Source organism: Filicampus tigris, chromosome 4 (genome assembly GCF_054856515.1).
Source record: "Filicampus tigris isolate MCC_2025a chromosome 4, RoL_Ftig_1.0, whole genome shotgun sequence".
Classification (NCBI taxonomy): domain Eukaryota; kingdom Metazoa; phylum Chordata; class Actinopteri; order Syngnathiformes; family Syngnathidae; genus Filicampus; species Filicampus tigris.
Window position 1 is genome coordinate 29,378,589 of NC_141220.1, and position 20,610 is coordinate 29,399,198.

A 20,610-nucleotide genomic window follows, 5' to 3' on the forward strand; every position below is an offset into this window, starting at 1 on the left:
GTTTGTCAACACGTTGTTTCCCGGCTACTTTTTGGCGCCGCTTCTTCCCAACGGTTTTGTTATTTTCCATCCATCCATCCATTATCTGTACCGCTTCTCCTCACAAGGGTCGCGGGGCGTGCTGGAGCCTATCCCAGCTGTCTTTGGGCAGTAGGCAGGGGACATCCTGAACTGGTTGCCAGCCAATCGCAGGGCACACAGAGACAAACACCCGCACTCACAATCACACCTAGGGGCAATTTAGAGTATCCAATCAATTTAGAATGCATGTTTTTGGAATGTGGGAGGAAACCGGAGTGCCCGGAGAAAACCCACGCAGGCACGGGGAGAACATGCAAACTCCACACAGGGAGGCCGGAGCCGGGATCGAACCCACGACCTCTGAACTGTGAGGCGGACGTGCTAACCAGTCGACCACCGTGCCGCTTTTGTTATTTTCATTACGTTTAATTATGTGCAGCACTTTTTTCACCTGCTCTATAAATAAAGTTGAGCTGAGTTCAAGTCCAACAAGTGCTTTGCATGAGTACACGTCCCCTAAATTCAATCACGACAACTTTATTTAAAATGTTGCAAACGCGGGACCTCCACTAGAGGGCTGCAGAGGCCATGTGGTTACTGCTTCTTGGTTGTAAGGAATTAAAAACATTAGTAAAATATACAGTGCGCATTACACTTGTTTTAATATATAGATTAAATTGGTTGGTTAAAATTGCGAACAAACCGAGATTGAATGGTTATTACACCATTAAAATTTTTACCTCTTAAAAAAACATTATAACGTAATTCTTTTCTTCTGATTCTTTGGACTGGGACTCAAACAATTTATAACAATTACAACAATTGTTTAATAATAGTATATTTATGTTACTACTATGTACAAATCGCATTTAATGAAAACTCAAGAGTTTGTTTGTAAAACAGACAAAAGCTATTTATTTAAAAACATCCAGTGAATAAAAAAATGTACGCATAAAAATGCACTGGAAATATTCAATTCAAATCCATTTTTTTAATGACTAAAAAACGACTAATTTCAATGTTATCTGGACATTTTATATTCCATATATAAAAATGAAACCACGAATGACAGTGAATATGATATGAACGGATGGTGAAAGATGTGTGTTTTTCTCTTTTACATCCAATTTTGCAATTTAAAGACGAAGATTTTGGAAGATTTTTCTTTCTTTTGATAGTGAAAGCCATGACCTAAAACCCATTTCTTTCTTTACAAAAACACACAAAACATACAATTAAGACACCAACCAACCTGGCCGTCTACAAACACAAAGTCACAGATCCATCACGTTAATATCTAAGTGATTATTGATTAACAAATCACCTTCCGCTAAAGCACACCTGCAAGAGTTCACGTCTAGTAACGCACAGAATGTTACTTCCTGCTTCTCAACCAATCAGGTGGCCGTTTTCTTTTCTGCTTCAGAGCGAGGTTTCCAGGCTGTGCAGGGGGCTTCCGGGAGAGGGCGGCAACCCCCCGGAATTGGCGGAGATCAAACCCGCGGCCCTGGCCTGAGGGGCCTGCTGGTCCTTGAGGAGCGGGGCTGGCAGTAGGGGGGCTTCTCGCTCCGGGGGGGCGGCTGTGGCGGCGGCGAGAGTGTTGTTGGGGAGCGCCACCGAGTTGCGCTTGGTGGGCGCGTCATCCTCACCCTCCAGCTCATCGATGAGCGGGATGTGAGGCTCCGAATCGTCGATGCGGAACTCGGGGTGGCTCATGAAGTTGTGGATGGAGCTGCGTGACTCGGGGGTCTCCAGGTTCTCGTACGGGGACACGCTGTCGCGGAAGGCGTTCACCACGCGGATCTGGGAGGAGGGGGAAAGACCACGATATTGTCATCCGTCACATTTCCATTCAATACAGAGGTGTCATTAGCCTGGCAGCTAGATTTGATATTATTGTTGTATATCGGCGCTGTCCTGTGAACAACACTTATCTCCAATTTTGGAAACTATTTTCATTTTCACTTGAATGCGACGTCTGTAACGCAGAAACATGATTCATGGAAAAATAAGAAAATGAAAAAAAGTGTTTTTCACATGAGAGCAACCATATCTCATATTATATGGCTAACAGTGGTGCCTTAATGCAATATAATACAATTTTATTTGTATAGCGCATTTCACAACAGCTAGAGCTGTAACAAAGCACTTTAGATACAAACAATACAAAAAATAAAAAATAAAAACAAATAGCCATAATACAACACGTGAAATCAATAAATTAACACAAAACATTATGTACAACAGACACCGTTAAAGAGCCGAAGATTTCAGGTCAGATCCAAAGCCAGCTAATAGAAATGCGTCTTCAACCGGATTTTAAAAGTGGATTACACCGTGTCAAATGTGATAGTGTGCCGCCATCTAGTGGCAGTTTGTGGAATTATACCCAAAATCAACGGGTGAGATAACTACGAGAAAAACAAATCTGCAAATAGAGGTACCGTGAACCTGTAAGCTGCGATGGATCGATGGTGGACGGATGTACAGTATATGCGGTGACGCAATCTGAGATACGAGCGCCCTCATTTCTTTATTTGTTTTGTTAGCCTAATAGCATACTTGCCTATGCCGTTTTGACCTTACCTTCAAAATATGAATTAGACGAAGGAAAAATAGTTGATGAACAATTTTGTCTCTTTTTTGTTATGTGTGTTGAGATTGTCAAATAAAAATGAGTTGAGTCTGCCAGGTCATGCTGTTGTTTGTTGAATTTGTTGTGCTTTTTTCATGTTTTTTGAAAATGTTGCAAAGTGCGCTATTTGGCTAACGACGGGATGTTTTCAAGGAAGGAAGGGAGGAAGGAAGGAAGGAAGGAAGGAAGGAAGGAAGGCAGGCGACCTGCGTCTGTATGCGCTGCAGGCCTCGGCACCAGAGCACCTGGCCCCTCCTGAGCTCCATCTCGGCGTGGTCGATCTCGTCGGGGTCCTTCATCTCCTCCAGCTCCTCCTCGGGGATCTCCTCCTGCTTTGTGCCGTGGCCGGCCGTCTTCAGGAACTTCAGCCAGCGGGTGGGCACGCTGGACACCAGCTGGGTGGGAGCGAGGGGCCAAAGTATTAGGCGAGGGCGCCGTCCCTATCGGAGCCGTCCGTCTCACCTGTCCCCACAGGAGGCTGCCGAAGCCCAGGAAGACGCACCAGAGCCACTGCTCCACGCTCAGGCTCACGCAGCTGAAGGGCTTGCCGCCAAACTGCACGATCAGCACCTGCCACAACACCGCAACAATTCGTGCATTTGAGTGGGGCCGATTTGTTGATGTAGAAATGATTCATATTCTCTGCAATGACGGGCATTTTTGAGGGCCTAAACACGGACAAAAACGTACCAAACTTTGCGCACACATGGGGCCTGGCGAAAAATGTGATATTTTAACGTTGTTATACACCAGTACAAAAAATGGGTCTATAGAGCTGCCTGAAGAGGCTCAATGGCACCCTATTCCGTTAACTTTGACCTAGGCCTGCGAACAACAACAAGTGAGCTATGAGTGTTTGAAGGTACAATTTACAGGAGTCATACTTTTGCCCCCCGTCGTAGAGAGTGAACCTGATTGACTTCAAACTTGGGCTGTACCATCCCAACCCCTGGGACAACAACACGGAAAACAATCTTGACTTTTCATAAATACTGTATAACAGGGGCGGGGCATCAAAGTTTGCGCTTCAATATTCCTTTGACACAAAAGAGGAAATGTAGTAACTTGCCCGCACAAGCTCCAAAACATCCCAAACTTGTGTTGTAAATGTATGTTAACTCAGTCACTGCCAGACAGTTTCAGACACACTTTTAGCTGAAGGTTTGAACAAAATTAGAAAATAATAATAATATCAATAACTTCCAGGGATCGAATAGCTGAACTGTGAAAAGATGAGTAAATGGTTGAGGCCTTGATGTTTTCCTCCCAGCGGATTAAGCAGATCAATCTTTTATTTGCTTGGAAGAGCGTTTAGGCCTTCATGACAAAATAAAGTTTGTTCATTTTTGCGACACGCTGTTGCTGTTTGCTTCCAGACCAAGGCTGATTTGGAGGGTCTAGATATGCATGAAAACTCGTGAAAATTTGCACAAACATCAGGCCTGGCATAAAAAGCTTTCTGGAGTTTTCCAATACATGGCTGAGTAGCGCACCTTACAAATTTCTAAGGAAGCTTCCTCCGCTGTACGTTTGACCTAGCTCTATGAAAATTGGGAGGCACGTGAGATAGCCCAAGACCAACAAAAAAGCATTTTGGAGCCATATGCTGAACCAAACAGGAAGTCTGTCATTTTGTCTTCACTTGGCAATATTGCGTCATTTTTGGCCTTTCAGTGTGGTCGTATTTGAACCAACTCCTCCTAGAAAATTGATCTGATAGTCTTCAAACTTTGGGTATTTCGTCTCGAGATGTTTAAGATGAAACATTAGAGAAAGCATTTTATTTCGCCGTACGCTGTCGCCGTGGCGATGCAGTGTATGCAAGTAAAAATGAGGCTGTTTTTGAGGGTCTAAATGTGCACGAAAACTGTGTCTGCGCATCGGGCCCGGTAAAAATGGTGTTGATATTTTAGAGGGTCCTACGTGCCAGTACCCCAACGTGGCCAGGGTCATGAGGGCCCTTTGTAGCTGTTCTAGTTGGATGTTATTTTTATTTTATCTTATTATTTGTGTTTTTATTTCATTCGATATTTTCGTCTTTTTTTCTTTTCAATGTTATTCATTTTGAGGTTTTCTCATGAATCCTGGCTCAAGAGTTGCCTTGATTCACGCGGCATGTGTTTGTTACCTGAATGAGGAAGGTGCTGACGACGATGGAGCAGAAGATGGGGTTGTTGAGGACGCCGTCAAAGACGTTCCTCTCGCCGTGGATCTTGCGGGCGTTGAGCTCGTTGAAGAGCTGCATCAGCACGAAGGTGTTGAACACGATGGTGTAGTGCTCTGACGGCGGCGCGTGCAGTGGCGCGTTGCGCCCGCAGTCCATGTCCAGCAGCAGCTCCCCTAGGCGCAAGCAAATTGCACTTTCAACGCAATTAACGGGGAGGATTGCTTTTACTTTTACTTTTAGTGACGGTTTTTGATTTTAAGTTTAGTTTTAATATCGTTTTTATGTTTTACTTTTACATGTCATTTGATCAACTCCAGTCTTCATTCAACTTAATCTTAGCTTTTGGTTTTATTCACTTTTCTTTTGAAATGTTGAAGTTTCACTACTTTTCATTTCATTTTTTACTTCTACATTTATTTGTACTTTCACTTCACTCAGATTTTCATTCTTTCATTTTTTTCCTATTTTTACCCTTATTTTTTGTTTTTAAGTTTATTTTCATTTTTTCTTTTATTTGATTTTTTTTTAACTTTTACTTTATTTGTTTTTAACTTTTACTTTTAATTGTACTTTTTTCTATTTTTAGTTTATTTTTGTTTGTACTTTTACTCTTATTTGTACTTTTACATTTTGTTTTAACCTTTATTTTTTGTTTATTTTCAACTCCGTTTAGTTTGACTTATAGTTTTAGTTTTAGCTTTTCTTTTTAGTACTTTTGTTTCTAGGTTGAAATGTTATTTCTAACTCTATGTTTTGGAGGTGTTTTCCTTTTATTTATATCTACATTTTTTTTTAACATTTCAATTGTCCTTTTATCCATCTGTAGTTTATTTTTTTGGTACTTTTACTTGTATTTGTACTTCGACCTTTAACTTAAATCTTATTTTGAACGCTTTTTTTTTTTTTAGTTTTACTTTTATTTTGATTATTGTTCATTTGAATGTAACTTTTATCAATATTTAATTCTTTTTGTTTTCTTATTTTAACTTGCTTTCTCATTCTTCCTTTAATTTCATTTCTTCGTATTTTCCATGTTACATTCGTTTGACCTCTTATTTTGACTTTTACTTTCTGACTTCCCAGGTTTGTTTTTTGTGTGTGTTTTTGCGCGGCGCCATCCGGGACTGACCGACAAAGAGCAGCGTAAAGATGACGGTGAGCTGGTAGACGGCGTGGCCCAGGATGTTCTTCATCATGGTGCGCGAGATGAGCGGCTTGCTGCGTCCGTAGGGGCTGCGCAGCAGCAGCGCCTCGGTGGGCGGCTCGGTGGCCAGCGCCAGCGAGGCGAACGTGTCCATGATCAGGTTGACCCACAGCATCTGCACCGCCTTCAGGGGCGAGTCCTGCGAGGGCCACGGCATGAGATGAGAGGATGGAGTGAGCGACGGCGGGCGCGGCGGTCCGGGCGGCGGCCGTGGCGGTCCGGGAGGCGGCCGCGCACCTGCGTGACGCAGGCGCCGGTGAAGGCCACGATGACGGCCACCACGTTGACGGTGAGCTGGAACTGCAGAAACTTGGAGATGCTGTCGTAGACGTTGCGTCCCCACATGACCGCCTTGACGATGCTGCTGAAGTTGTCGTCCGTCAGGATGATGTCCGACGCCTCCTTCGCCACGTCCGTCCCGGCGATGCCCTGCCACGCAACCAACATGTCACCTCATCTCCATTCATTGGATTCCATTTCTAGTCGGTTTCTTTTGTTTGACTTCACTTCATCTTTGATTTTGTTTTAGTTGATTAGTTTGTGTCGTTACAACTTTTGATGTTTCAGTCTCCTTCACTTGATTCTATCTGTATTATTTTTCAGTGTATTTCATTCGATCCGGTTTCATTTTTCTCCGTTACATGACATTTTATTTTGTGGAATTTTGTCTTTTATTTCATTGAGCATTTTTTAGGTGTGTTTATACTATTCATTTCGATTTTATGGTATTTCCTTTTATTGTATTCTATTTGATCCCTTTTGATTTTATTCCTTTTTATTGAAATGGATTGTATTTTATTCCTTTTCATTTTATTCCAATTTAAGGGTTGATTTGCATTTCAACTGTATTCTAGTTCGATTTTGACTTGCTTTGATTATTCTCTTCTGTTTGATTGTATTCTTTTCACGAATGTTCACCGTTGACTGGCGTATTCTTTGCGTACAAGTAGTGAAAGCACTTGCGTATTTGCACATTTGCGTATTTTGGACGACCGTCACCGGTTACCATGGCAAAGCCGACGTCGGCCTTCTTGAGGGCGGGCCCGTCGTTGGTGCCGTCTCCGGTTACCGCGACGACTTGCCTCTGCTCCAGCACCGAGCTGTCGATGATGCCTGAAAAATAAAGATGTGGCGACAGCCTGGATGAAAACCTGCTCCGGAGCGCTCTTGATTTCAGCCTGGGGCAAGCGGGGGTCAACAATTCTTTCATCAAATATGAAAGGAGCAGTGGTGCACAAAGGGGGACGTCTCCGCTTAACCCCGACCCCCCCCAAAATGTCAAACAAATCTTGTAAAAAGATCAGCGAACAGGCGAATCCGTAGGTGCCAAACCACGCGGTCCAAACATTTTTTGGGAGCGTGTTCATCAAGGGTCCACTACGAGTGACTTGGAGACCATTACAAGAAGGAGTCATGTCATATGGCGGATAACAAAAGTCTGCAGCAACTCGGACTTTCTTGCGCGCGGGTCATTTCAGCACACGGTCATCAAGTCCAAATGCTTTCCTTCCTTGTTCCCTTACCTTTGACGAGGGTGTGCTTGTCAGTGGGCGAGGACCGGGCCAGGACTCGGAGTTTGGGCCAGATCTTGTCAATTCGCTCCTGCTCGATCTGCGGCAACAACGGCAAAAGTCGATGGAGTTCCCGCATTGACGGACGGCTCGGATACGGACCTCGCCCAGCTGGTTGCGTATGCGCCTGTTGAACTCTTTCCCCTCCAGGCACAGGAAGTCGTCCCCGGGCTGCAGGATGCCGCACTTGCTGGCAATGGCGCGCGCCGTGTTGATGTTGTCTCCCGTCACCATGCGCACCGTGATGCCCGCGCGCTGGCACTTCCTGATGGCGTCTGGCACCTGGTGACATCGCGGGAAGTTCTGACACCTGAGCTTTCATTTACACGCGGGTGCCATCTCGCCCCTGTTTGAGCTCTGATCGTAAACCTCCAGAAGCAGGAAAGTTCTGTTTCGGAGAACCGGGAAATTTCCGTTTCCCATACCTCAGGTCTGACGGGGTCCTCGATGCCCACCACGGCAATGCAGGTGAGTCCGGCGAGGATGTCGGCCTCGTCGTCCCAGTCGGGCCGGTCGGCGGCGGTGAAGTCCCGATAGGCGAGGCAGATGGTCCTCAGGCCCTCGGACGCCATGGGCTCGATCACCGTCTTCATCAATTTCTCCCGGTCGCGAGGCTTGAAGGCTTTGGCCACGCCGTTCTCCGTCAGGATCTTGCAGCACCTGCGAGGACGGCGCGGGCGGTCACAGGGATGTCGAGGGCAGAGGCGAATAAGTCTCATGTGCAAGTCAGTCTCAAGACCGTCAAGTTTCAAGCAGGTCCCAGCAAGTCAAGGCGAGCCAAGTCCTGACTTGGGTTAGGCAAGTCCTACGTCAAGTCGTACTATCTTGCTCAGTCACATCATACATTCGCACACCAGCCCCATTTGCCCTCAGTGTCTGTCCTTTCATGGGGGCGCACGGGGGACCTACTTCCTGAGCAGGATCTCGGAGGCTCCTTTGCTAAACATGCGGTAGCTGCCATCGTGGTTCTTGAGCACGGTGCTCATGGATTTCCTGACCGAGTTGAAGGTGTACACCTTGAAGAGCTTCTCCTCCGGGATGTCGTTGCGAATGCTCTGGTAGTCCCGTCGCAGGTCCAAGCTCAGTCCCAGTAAGGCACATTCTGTCTTGTTGCCCACCTGGCGAGGAAGACCGCCCTCCTTGTCGGGGGGCTGCAGGGAAGACAGAAACCAAAATGAAACCAAAATGAAATCAAGACGAAGTAGGCTAGGCGGCCCATGTTTCCAGCAAGAGGTGCTGTACAGCGTGACGTCCGACGTATGACGTCATAGCTGTCACAGAATCACATCATGGCATGACATCTTGGCAAGATATCTTAGCATTGGATTGTGCCCAACAAGACATCCGAGCATAATCTAATAGTCTAATCTATTGACATGAAATGAACATAAAACCAGAGCACGACATCATAGCATGGCCTCGCAGCCGAACACAAAGCCTCTGGACCGATCTGAGATCAGCGTCTCTGCCGGCATCCATCCAACATCAACTTAGCTCAAGGTCCTGAATGGAAAGTCTATTTTTAACATCTCACCATAATCCTTGTGGTGTAGGCGCAGTTGACCCCAATCCCAAGCACCAGCAGGTCTAGGATCTTGGCGGGCACCAGGTTGGGCTCGGGCACCTTCTTGTGGTAGCAGCCGGCCACGTAGGCCTGGACCACTGTCATGCGGTTCATGGTCAGCGTGCCCGTCTTGTCCGAGCAAATGGCGGTGGCATTGCCCATCGTCTCGCAGGCGTCCAGGTGGCGCACCAGGTTGTTGTCCTTCATCATTTTCTAAAAAGAAAACAAAGGGACCTCAAATATTTCCCTGAGGAACTCCGCTGACAACACACTGCTCTGATGGCAAAACAGTGCATTGGAATTCAGCCAGAGATGGGAAATTCAGGTCCACAGAGTCAGAACCCTGCCAGAGTTTGGCTTGAGCCACAGGTGCTTCGCATCAACTGAGCTCGTTTACCTGCCGGTTGAGCAAAAGCACCTGTGGCTCAAGCCAAACTCTGGCAGGGTTTGGACTTTCTGGACCTGAATGTTCCATCTGTGAATTTAATGTAGCCTCTTTGTTAAAATACAACCTTTTTGTGGCCAAATGTGACGATTTTATCAAATAGAATTGTGGCAGGACTTTCTTCTTGCGCAGTGTATGAAGTAGGAAGGTGACAAACCTTGACAGAATAGGCCAGGGAGATGGTGACAGCCAGAGGAAGACCTTCAGGCACAGCTACCACCAGCACGGTCACACCGATGATGAAGAACTTGACCAAGAACTTCATGTAGATGGGCACGCAGTCGGCCGTCCAAGGAATGCCCTGAATGCAGAAGGTGTCCACCAGGAAGCGTACGACGAGGATGATGACGGTCAGCGTGGACATGAAGAGGCCTGGCGGTGGAAAACGTTTGACAAACGTCATCAAAATTGACTTTTTCGGCTTGCTCTACTCTAGAGATACTTTACCTGCTTACCAAATATCAAGTTGCTGAGAGAAACTGGCTTTCAGGGGCTGAATTTCCAAAACATTTCTGGACGGTGTTACCGAGTTTGTCTTCCCTGGAAATGACCCTAAAATGGTGACCTCAAGCCAAAATGGCAGACTTCCTGTCTCGTTTGAGCCCATATGGCTTCTCCAGACTTTTCTGTGGGTCTACTCTTGATGTACCTCTCTAGCAAATATTCAGCTGCTCAATGAAACTGGCTTCATTCAGGGAGCTGAATTTTCTTAACATTTCTAGGCGGTGCTACTGAGTCCGTTCTCCCTGTCAATGACCCAAAACTGAGACTTCATACCAAAAACGGCAAACTGGCAATGGCAAGCAAAAGAACCTCTGTGAGCTGAATTTTTCCAACAACAACAACAACTCAGAGGCGGTGCTACGGAACTGGTCTTTGAAGGATCCCTGGAAAGGATCTAAAAAAAGGCTGCTTCAAACCAAAAGAGAAGACTTCCTGAGTCTATTCAAGCGTGGCTTCTTTGACTTTCTTGAGGGTCTACTCATATTAGACGAGCCTACCTAATTTCGTGCCGCAAAGGCAAAATGGCGTTTGGGGCCGGATGCTTTTTTTGTTTCTTTTTCTTTTCCAATGCAGCGCTTACGACTTTTTCTTTGAAGAGTCACTGGAAATGTCAGTTTTAAACCAAGATGGCAAAATTCTAGTGTCTTTTCAGGCATGGCCTCTTGCTACTTTTTTGTGGGTCTACTCGTGAGAGCCATGTCCAGCAAATTTCACGGTGAAACTGCCTTCGTAGGCTGATTTTTTAAAAAACTGCAGTGTGCACTACAACGAAAATTTCCCCACTGTGGGATCAATAAAGGCATTCTTATCTTAAGAGTTTGGGAAAAGATCCCTTCGATGGCTGTTTCAACCCAAAATGTTTGGCTTCCTGTGTCTTTTCGAGCATGGCCTCTTGAGACTCATGATAGACAAGACTACCAAATTTCATGTTGCTCAAAGAAACTGCCTTCAGAGGCCGACTCTTTCAAACATTCCAAAGGGTGCTACTGAGTCAATAAGTTTGCCTGCAAGTGGAACCGTAAAATGGCTACTTCGGAAGCAAGTTGCCGTATTTTCAACCTCACAATCTGTACCTGCTTTGCCGATTTGCACGGCCAGCTTGGTCAGCTTCCCTTGAAGGACCGACTTCTCCTTCTTCCTCAGGTTGCTTTTCTTCTTCTCTGGTTCGGCATCCTCGTTGAGCGGTTCCATCTCCACGGCCGCGCCATCTTTGCTCTTCCCTGCCAGGAAAAGACCACGTTGTGTCCAGACGACATTTCGCAACTGGCTTATTTATTCACGTTTCATACCGAACTGACGGACAGTCCAAATGTTCGGGTCACTTAGCCGCCGCACAGAAGGAGCCAAACATTAGAAACTCTGCAGCTCGGTGCGGTTTTGCATTGGATGCCGTTAGATGCGTTCCTCATAAAGCGGCCCATGCTCGAGCTGTTTGAACGCGGGCTAACCAGGTGTGACAGTAAAAGCTGGTGTGTGTCTGTGTGTGTGTGTGTGTGTGTGTGTGTGTAAGTGTGTCTTGATCCCAATAGGTTATTAGTGGACATGAAGAAGAAGAAGCAAGAGCAGCAGCAGGCCAGTCGGCAGTAACGAAAGAAGCAGCTGAGCTTAAGCGAGTTAATCTGCTTGCTCCTAATCACCATCAACGGAGTCAGGAGCACCTGCTGCTGGGGGGAGGGGTGGGGGTGTCTTGGTAGATGGGGGGGTCAACCCATGCCAGGTGGTTCACGAGTACCCGGGAACCTGACCGAGAACCTGAGCGAGGATCTGGCCAGAAACGTGTCCATGATGACCTTGTCCACAATCAACAGTCTCATGGTTTTGTTGCATGAAAGCAAAGACCGGCCGGGTCTGGTTGCTTGATTGGTTGGGAGGTCAATAGACTGATTGATGGATTGAGTTACTGGATGGACGGATGGATGAATGTGTGACTGGTTATCAATCAATCAAAATTGCATATGGTCCAAAGACATCAACAATCAAAGTTAGTTTGTTAATTAGTCGATGAAATGATTGATTCATTTTTTTTCCACATGATTGATGGTTGGTTGATCAATTGAAAGAGTTCCTTGATTTGTAGACTGTTTGGATTGACACACATATGTTTAGTGGGTATATGAAGCAATCAATTGATGGATGGAAAAATACTTGATTGTTGGTCAATGAATCCATAGACTGATTGACTGATTGATTGATTGATTGATTGATTGATTGATTTCTTGAATTGACGGATGGAGATTTAGATTGTCAGTCAATCAATTGATTTGTTGAATCATCCACTGACCGGTGGCAGGATAGTTAGCTGGTAGAATAGTTAGTTGTTTCTCTAAGTTCAGGAATTGATTGATTGATTGATTGATTTATTCGTCAATCTTTTGGTTGCCTAACTCATTCTATTGGTGGTTTGATATATTTTTCACCGGGTTGATTTTGCCTGTTCTCATTTGTTGGTTAAGTTATTGCACCACTTTTAGATTTGAGGATAGGCTGACTGGCTGAAAGAATGGTTTGGCAGCTGCTGCTTGGCTGATCGTTTCATTAGTCCATCGATGATTCTTTGATCGGGTCGCAGAGTCAGTCAGATCCAGACGGAGACTCGGTTCGAAGCAGACGCAACCAGTGAGAAGTATATAAAAGCAGATAGAAACAGGGAGGGACTTTTGGACACATACACAAGCAGTTGGTGCAAAATGGATCCAGACAGAAGCAGTTACAAGCAGACAGAAGGAGTTAGACGCAAAGAGAGACAAATCCGTTTGAGGCAGATAAAAGAAGACAGAAGCACTTCGAGGCCAATGGAAACCCGGAGAAGTCTGACAGAAGCAGACGCAACAAGTCAGAAGCAGACAGAATCCCAACTTAGAACCAGGACACAACCAGATCGAAACAGTTCGAAGAAGACAGAACCAGATCGAAGGAGATAGTACAAGTGGAACCAGTGAGAAGCCGACGTAAGTAGGAGTAGGCCTATCTGGTGAAAACCAGTTGCAAGCCGTTGTTGCCAGATGCGGAAACTCTCACCTTTCTTGCCTTTTTCGTCCTTTTTGCCTGCAAACAAAGAACGGGCTGTCAGTGAGGATCTTTGGAAATACAATTGTGGAGGAACTCTAGGTAGAGTACTTTTCTTCTCCTTTTTCTCCCTCTTCTTGCGCTCCTCCTTCCTGTTCTTCTTCTTCTTCTTCTCGGCCTTGTCGTCGTCTCCGTCGCCGCCGTCCTCGCTGGCGCCCAGCAGCGCAAAGATGATGCCCGTCTGAGAGTTGACGCCCACCGCCGTCACCAGCATCTTGCCCGAGCCCTCCATCACGTGAGTGCCTGGGGAGCGTTTCAGACCCAAACAGACCAACGCGAGATGGATGAAACGAAGAATCGAATCAAACTAAACAACGTCAACAAACGAAATCACTCGGCGGAGCACCTGAGAGCAACATGGGATCTTTGTCCGCGCTCTTTTTGACGTGGTCAGACTCTCCGGTCAGGGAGCTCTCGTCGATCTTGAGATCGTTGCCTTGGATGAGGATGCCGTCGGCGGGGAGGAGGTCGCCTGGAGAACCGGGAGCATTGTCATGGCAACAGAGACACGTTGGGATCGGAAGTATCGGGATAATTCTGCCAAAAGTCTTTACTCTGCTTGGTCCACTGGTCTGACAGTTAGTCAGTCAGCTAAGATAGATTGTTGGAAGATGGTTGGCTGGTCGGTCGATTGGTCAGTGAGTTAGTGTCATGGTAAGTATTAGATCATGGGTGGGTCAGTCAGTCTGGTACTGCAGTTAGTTGTTCTTCATTTGTGAAGATGTTGCTTGGTCAATCACTCAGCCAGTTTGAGCTTTTTTTTTTGCTAGTTTTTAGATGGTCGGCTCAGCAGTCAGTCAGTCGGTCAATCAGTCAGTCAGTTAACTTTGCTGAGCTGTTTGTTCAATGGTTGTTGCTAGCTTGGTCCATCGGTCAGTCACTTGGTAGTAGTAGCAGTAGTTGGTGTTGTCAGTCTTTGTTCGATGGTTGTTGGTTGGTTGCTCGGTCGGTCTGTCACTCAGTTTGCTTGTTAGTATGTTTTTTACATTTAGCAGAAGTAGTCGTTGTCGTTTGACGCTTGGTTGGTCAGTTAGTCAGTCCGTCAGTTAATGAGTTGGTCAGTTCGTTTTGGTGATATAGTTGTTAGGCGGTTGTTGATTGGTTGGTCAATTGATAGGTTGCTCTGTCATTCAATCAGGCCTTCAGTAAATGATTCCGATAGCTAGCTAGAGTCACGGTTGGTTGGTTGGTCGGTCGCTCCGTCCGTTGAGTATTCAGTCAGTCTTTATTAGGCAGTTGTCAGACCGTCATTGGTTGGTTAGTTAGTTAGCTATGAAGCTAGTTAGTTGGGTCTTAGTTAGTACGTAGTTGGCTGTACTGTTCTAGCCGTAAGCTATGTCATAATAACAACAAACTGACCATATTTGACGTGCGCGATGTCACCCACGACGATGTCAGACACTTTGACGTGCGCCAGCTGGCCCGCGCGCAGGACGCTGAACTTTTGCTCCTGCTCGATGCGACTCTGCAGCCCTCGGAATTGTTTCTCTTTGCTCCAGTCGTTGAAGGCCGTCACCAGCACCACGCACGCCACCGACAGCAGGATGGCCGCGCCCTCGATCCAGCCCGTCTCCGCCTCGCCCTCGTCGCCCGCGCTGCCCGCCGCGCTCCCGCAGCCTACGCGTTCATTCGCACACATTCATCCGTGATGATGTCAACCAGCGGCCACCAGGTTACGCTTAAATCGCGCGGCTCGACTCCTCCGACGCACCACTGAATCGTTCGATCAATTTTGAGAGGTATTCAAATGTCAATTGACTCTTGTGTGTTGCGTGTTGCGGTTGTCTCGCCGTTCGGGGCTCACGGGCAAAGGCGGCACTTGCCAAAAGCGAAGGAAAGTGAACTCACTGTCCCTGTCGGCGTGCGGCGGTCGGTAGAAAGAAAGGCCAAGTGAAATGATGGCGGCCACTTCCAGGATGATGAGCGTCACATCCTGCAGCGCCTCCCACACTAACTGCACAAAGGTTTTTGGCTTCTTGGGGGGGATCACGTTGGGGCCGAAGGCCTGCCGCCGACGCTCCAGGTCCTCCCACGAACCGTCCAGACCTCAAAGCGCACAACACGCACAAGACGCACGCGCACGTTACAAGACTTTTCACGCAGTCAAGGCCACCGAGCCCCAAACTTCTCGCTCCTGGAATGCCTGCGGCTGGACCCGCCGCAGCTGTTGCTGGAGCTCTCGCTGCCCCGTGTGCGTGCTAAATGGCTTAGCTGGTTGCTTGCCATAGATAGTTAGTTAGTTGAGCAGGGTCAATGTGCCAAATCTTCTCTGTCCATGCCAAACAATACGATCAATGTATTACACCTCATGTGTATTCATATATTAGTGAGTGAGTGACACACACGCACACACGCACACGCCCAGAGGACGTGAGGCGTCAGGCTGGATGGATTCTTCAAGCTGTTGCTGACATTTTCGAGTGACTGGAGGTGTTGACTGAGCGCGAGCAAGATTCTCGCTCGCGCATGAATTAATGATGGCGGCCACCGGGCAAATGTCACAAGGCGCAGTCTTGGGCGCCATTCACGCAAGATGACGAGGCAACAACATGGACATTTTGGAGTTGGAGGCGGAGATTGACATGAGAGCATTCAGTTTGATAGCATCTGCCTCAGCCTTTCGAGTCTTTTGGGTCCTTGCAAAATGAGTGGTCGGATTTTGAGTTACTTTCAGAAATGTGGATATTAATAACTTCATTTCAGAAATATGAATTCGTAAAACCCCATTTGATCGTTTTCCCCTGTGGTCCAGCCGAGGTGCCGATAAGTCAGCATAATCATCAACTTCATTGAAATCAATACTAGGGATGGACCGATTGTCAGCCGGGCCGGTTATCGCCGCTGATATTTGGCATTTTGACGAATATCGATATCGGCCTTTTTTAAAAATCTCATGGCCTATAATAGATCCATTTAATACTGTGTCAATTTCAAGGAACAATCCATCCATCTGAACCGCTTATCCTCACAAGGGTCGCGGCATTCAAGGAACTATTTATGTCAATTTTCGTCTAACTTTATAAGACAGGCTGATGAGCCCTGGTAGGTCCCTGAACATTGTTGGAATTTTACAACAAAGATGTATATTGTCAAAAATGGATAAGAATTCAAAAAAACCTCAACATTATGCAAATCTGAAGAAAAAAAAGAGTTCAATAAACATATGCTTTAAATATCTTTCAACAAGGTTATGAGTTGTATTTATTTTTTTAGATTTTGATGCCAATATTTTCCTTTTTGTCGAAAATGAGTATCGGCTCCAAATATCGGTATTCGGCCTCCTCGACTACTAATAATCGGCATCGGCCCAGGAAAAACCGTATCGGTCAATCTCTCTTTAATACATTCAATCCTATTACATTTTGCCAACAAGTAGCATGGGGATAATCTTGATTTGAATTTGGATTGAACTGAGTTTGATTCCATTTTATTTCCGACGCTCCAAACTATTCCAGCGGTAGCTGTAGTAAAAAGTCAGCACGTTGATTTGTGTTCCAACATGACGTCATTGTATCTTATGAGTAAATATTTCAAACGTGCCTTCCATTCTATTTGACTGCTTTTGATCACCGCTGCATTCAAATGCATCACGTCAAAGACCGTTTCCAGCCTCCACTGAGAAAAATCTGCCACGGGCCACACTAGCACGCGCACGCACGCACGCACGCACGCACGCACGCACGCGCACGTCGCCTGCACCGACCTTCGAGGGCGGAGGTTCTGAGTCTGGCGCAGAGTCCGTCCACGTCCTGGTAGCTGTGTTGGATCCGTTGGCGGGCGTCGTCGCCCCGCAGCTCCATGAGCGAGCGCAGCTCCTGGAGCGAGCAGCTGAACTCGGCCTCCAGGTAGGCGGAGCCGCGCCGGCCGCGCTTGCCGCCGCGGAAAGAGCTGTTGGCCATGTGGCCTCGCGGCGCAGGCCCACGGCCTTCTCGGAGGTCAAACTCAGAGGTCGCGCTCAGAGCTGTGCGGCGCGGCGCTGACGTGGACTCTGTGGGAATTCACGTCACGCATTTTACAGCATGTTGAGCTCCACTCTGTCATCAGTTGCTGACGCATACTTGGAAGAGCATTTGATTTCATACACCCCAGTCTTTTACTCCAGTGGGAAAAAAAGTGGCAGAGTTCATTTCATTCTATTTTATTTTGTGTATTTCTCACACTTTAACCAATTGTACTAACAGTTCATTGAACTCCATTTACATTTTCAACACTCCAGCCTCATTTAATTCACTTCACTTGAATGTAAATGAATACATTTCACCCAGTTTTACTGTATTTTACTGTCATTTTTAATGTAATTGTATTATACATTCCAGCCTGTTATACCGATGGGGTGTAATTATCTGGATTCTTTTTTAATTTCATTTTTAAAAATGCATTTAATTTTCTAAAACACTGTCACTTCTACATTAAGTAAAGATTCCATCTGTGACGATTGAATGCAGTCAACTTTTTTTTTATGCTTGTTTGATGGTTAATAACGTCTGAAAAAGATACATGTGAACCGTGTGTGCAACTATTCACCGCGCCTAACTAACTTCTTTTTACACGTGTATGACCATGCAGGGACGTGTTAGGCACATGTGTGACTATTTCCCGTGGTTAGCTTCTTTTCCCACTCGTATGACAGTTCATCGTGTCGAAAAGTGAGCGCGGGAGAGAGACATTTGCGTGTGGTTGACATCTTTTAATGCTTATATGATAATGTCAGAAAACGATGTCACATCAGCCACTATTTCCTGCCGCTCGCACCTTTTACACTTGTAAGATAGCTGATAATGCAAAAAGGGAGATAGATGCGCGAGCCACATCTGTGACTATTTAACCATAATTCACGATTCCGTAGTATGAAAATATATCGAAAAGCGTTCAACTACATCTGCCATTGTTGACTCTGCCCATCTTCTTTTGACACTTGCGTGAGGGTCAAGAATGGCCCCAAAATGGACGCGATCACCAGATGTGTCACATTTCCCATGGTTGGCGTCATTTTACACTTGCGCCCGCGTCGGGTTGCCGCCTGTGACCTGCGGCGTAATCTGTGTCAATCAGTCAGCCTTAATCTGAGCCGCTCCGAGCGGAGGGACGCAAAGAAAAAGGAGGCAAAGTGGAAGTCACGGCACACGGCCGTAGCGGCGGCGACGCCTCACTTGCGCTCCGAGCAGCTTGAAAGCCTTCATGTTCAACGCGGAGGTGGCCAGAAAGGAAGCAAATGGGATCTTTTACATTTCCTCCATTTCATATCAAGATAGGGCATGTTTTCTTTTTAGCTGTTCAATTGATCTAATGTTTGAAAAAAAGAAGAAAATAAATAAGGCCCAGCAGAGGATGTTTTCTTGCCTGTTATATTTCATATACCAAGATAAAATGAAACAAATAAACATTAGTTTCAGCTTTAACAAAACCGGATGAGAATATATTCAATATTATGATCGATATTATATGAATATTTCATAGTCAACAACATGGAAATAATCCTAATAAATCCATCTTACTTTTATTATCACTTTTCCCATTCTTTTGTTATTGTTTCTTTTGGTTTTAAATGGGTCAATTTTACCTGTGACTGAAGAGGAATGTTGAAAAAAAAAAAAAAAAAAAGTAAAAACGTGAAAGCATTTCTATGGCCTGTGCTATGTCACCATGTACAGTACCGGACGTTTTTTTTTCCCCCCCCTGGAATAGCGCCGACAACTGAGCAGCTTCACAATGACACACAACAATGATTATCTACAAATAACTAATAACTGAGAGTACTGAAGTAGTGGTACTTACACAAACCTCCCCCATGGCCTCGGGTGAGCAGCAGGAATTAGCGACGTTCGACCAAACCGAGCAGCGTCGCACACATGCGTCCTACAACTGCCCATAACCCGGCCACCGCTCCTCAGCTACACACACACACACACACACACACACACACGCACAGCGGAGGGTCCCGAGCGGTCCCGTGGAGGGCGGGAAAGTCAATGTGACCTTCAGCGAGCTCCCTGCGGGCTGCTCTCCATGGCAGGACAAAAACAGGAGCTACAGGAGGCTAAATGATTATCTGACGAAAGCCTCGCTTAATCTAATTAGACAATCTGTGGCCTCAGTCAATACTGACGCTCAGGCGCCGCCCAACCGCAGCACAAGAAACGCCCACATGAACACACACACGCGGGCACACGCACGCACGCACGCACACCTGGGCTACAAAGACCTGTAGACCTGGTCGACAGGGATCATAATTACAGGGACCGGGGATACCGAGGTCCTGGTCTCCAGGTATTGAGGATTAAGAAATCGCATTTGAAAGGATCAAGAGCGACATGTAGCGGGGCTACAGGGAGTTTGTTAACAAGAACAAGTGTTATGGGGACTAGGTCTATAGGATCCTGGTCTAGAGGCACATGGGATATAGCTCTACGGGTATTGGGATAAGAGGGACAGGTCCACGGAGTCCTGGTCTACGCCTACTGAGGTTGAAGGAATCCTATTACGAGGAACAGGAAGCCCGCTATCGGGACTACAGGGTGTTTGTGGACAAGAAGTAGGGCTACATGGATCACAGCCGCAGTGACCAGGTCTACAGGGATCACGAATGGCCTAAAGGTACTGGGGATCCAGGAATCCAGTCAACAAGGAGCAGGGTTAAGTGTATCAAGGTTACGAGGCATTTGTCAACAAGAGCGAGGCGGCCTACATTGATCAGGACCACAGCGCCCAAGTCTGCGGGTATTGGACTAAAAGGATCAGGTCTATCGGGTCCTGGTCAACAAGGTTGAGGGAAAGTGGGTGCTCATCTACAGGTACAGGAGATAAAGGAATCGCGTCTGCAAAGATCACGGCAATGCACCAAATCTACATGGAGTTTGTGGACAAAAACAAGGGCTACATTGATCAGGGCTACAGGCATTGGGCTAAACGGTTCATGTCTACCCGGTCCTGCTCCGTAGGTATTGGGCATAAAAGATTGAGTTCTCAAGAATCAAGGTCTACATGTATTAAGGATACACAGAGCTTGGCAACAACAATTCCTAAAATGCAGGAATCCTGGCCAGGTACTAGAGAGAAAGGAAATACATCAACAAGGACCAGGTAGACAGAGTCCTAGTCATCATGTCTACCGTGATCAAAGGCCTATGGGGTCCTGGTCTGCAGGCTTCTGGTCTACGGGTACTTGGGATACAGGTCTACAGGTATTGCGACAAAGTGATCAGGTCTTTGCGGTCCTAGTCTAAGTGCTGGAGATAAAGGAAGGAAGGAAATGAGGAGTGGGGCTAGAAAGAGTAGGGCTACAGAGACCACAGATATCAAGAATCTGGTCTACAGGTAATTGGGTCTACGGATTGGAATAAAGGAATCAGGGTCCAAATCTAAAGGGAGTGGGGAACAAGGAATATTTTTTGGCATATTGTTGAAATGAATAGTGGCTTTTCAAAATGAATGAT

General features: G+C 46.4%; 1 protein-coding gene across 1 annotated transcript; it reads right to left on the bottom strand.

Annotated features, from left to right (window-relative positions):
• Positions 1-908: 908 nt before the first annotated feature.
• LOC147149384 (plasma membrane calcium-transporting ATPase 1-like) lies at positions 909-19,231 on the bottom strand. Its single transcript, XM_086029359.1, has 21 exons — positions 18,953-19,231; positions 16,881-17,165; positions 15,026-15,223; positions 14,537-14,794; positions 13,524-13,649; positions 13,229-13,420; positions 13,130-13,156; positions 11,185-11,331; positions 9,765-9,979; positions 9,133-9,375; positions 8,508-8,749; positions 8,024-8,258; positions 7,701-7,880; positions 7,551-7,638; positions 7,034-7,140; positions 6,265-6,456; positions 5,953-6,166; positions 4,785-4,996; positions 3,119-3,226; positions 2,863-3,051; positions 909-1,824 (listed from the first exon to the last, which is right to left on the bottom strand). Exons 2-21 carry the CDS (start codon positions 17,074-17,076, stop codon positions 1,444-1,446), a joined length of 3,750 nt encoding a protein of 1,249 aa, XP_085885485.1. The 5' UTR covers positions 17,077-17,165; positions 18,953-19,231; the 3' UTR covers positions 909-1,443.
• Between the last annotated feature and the right edge of the window lie 1,379 nt (positions 19,232-20,610).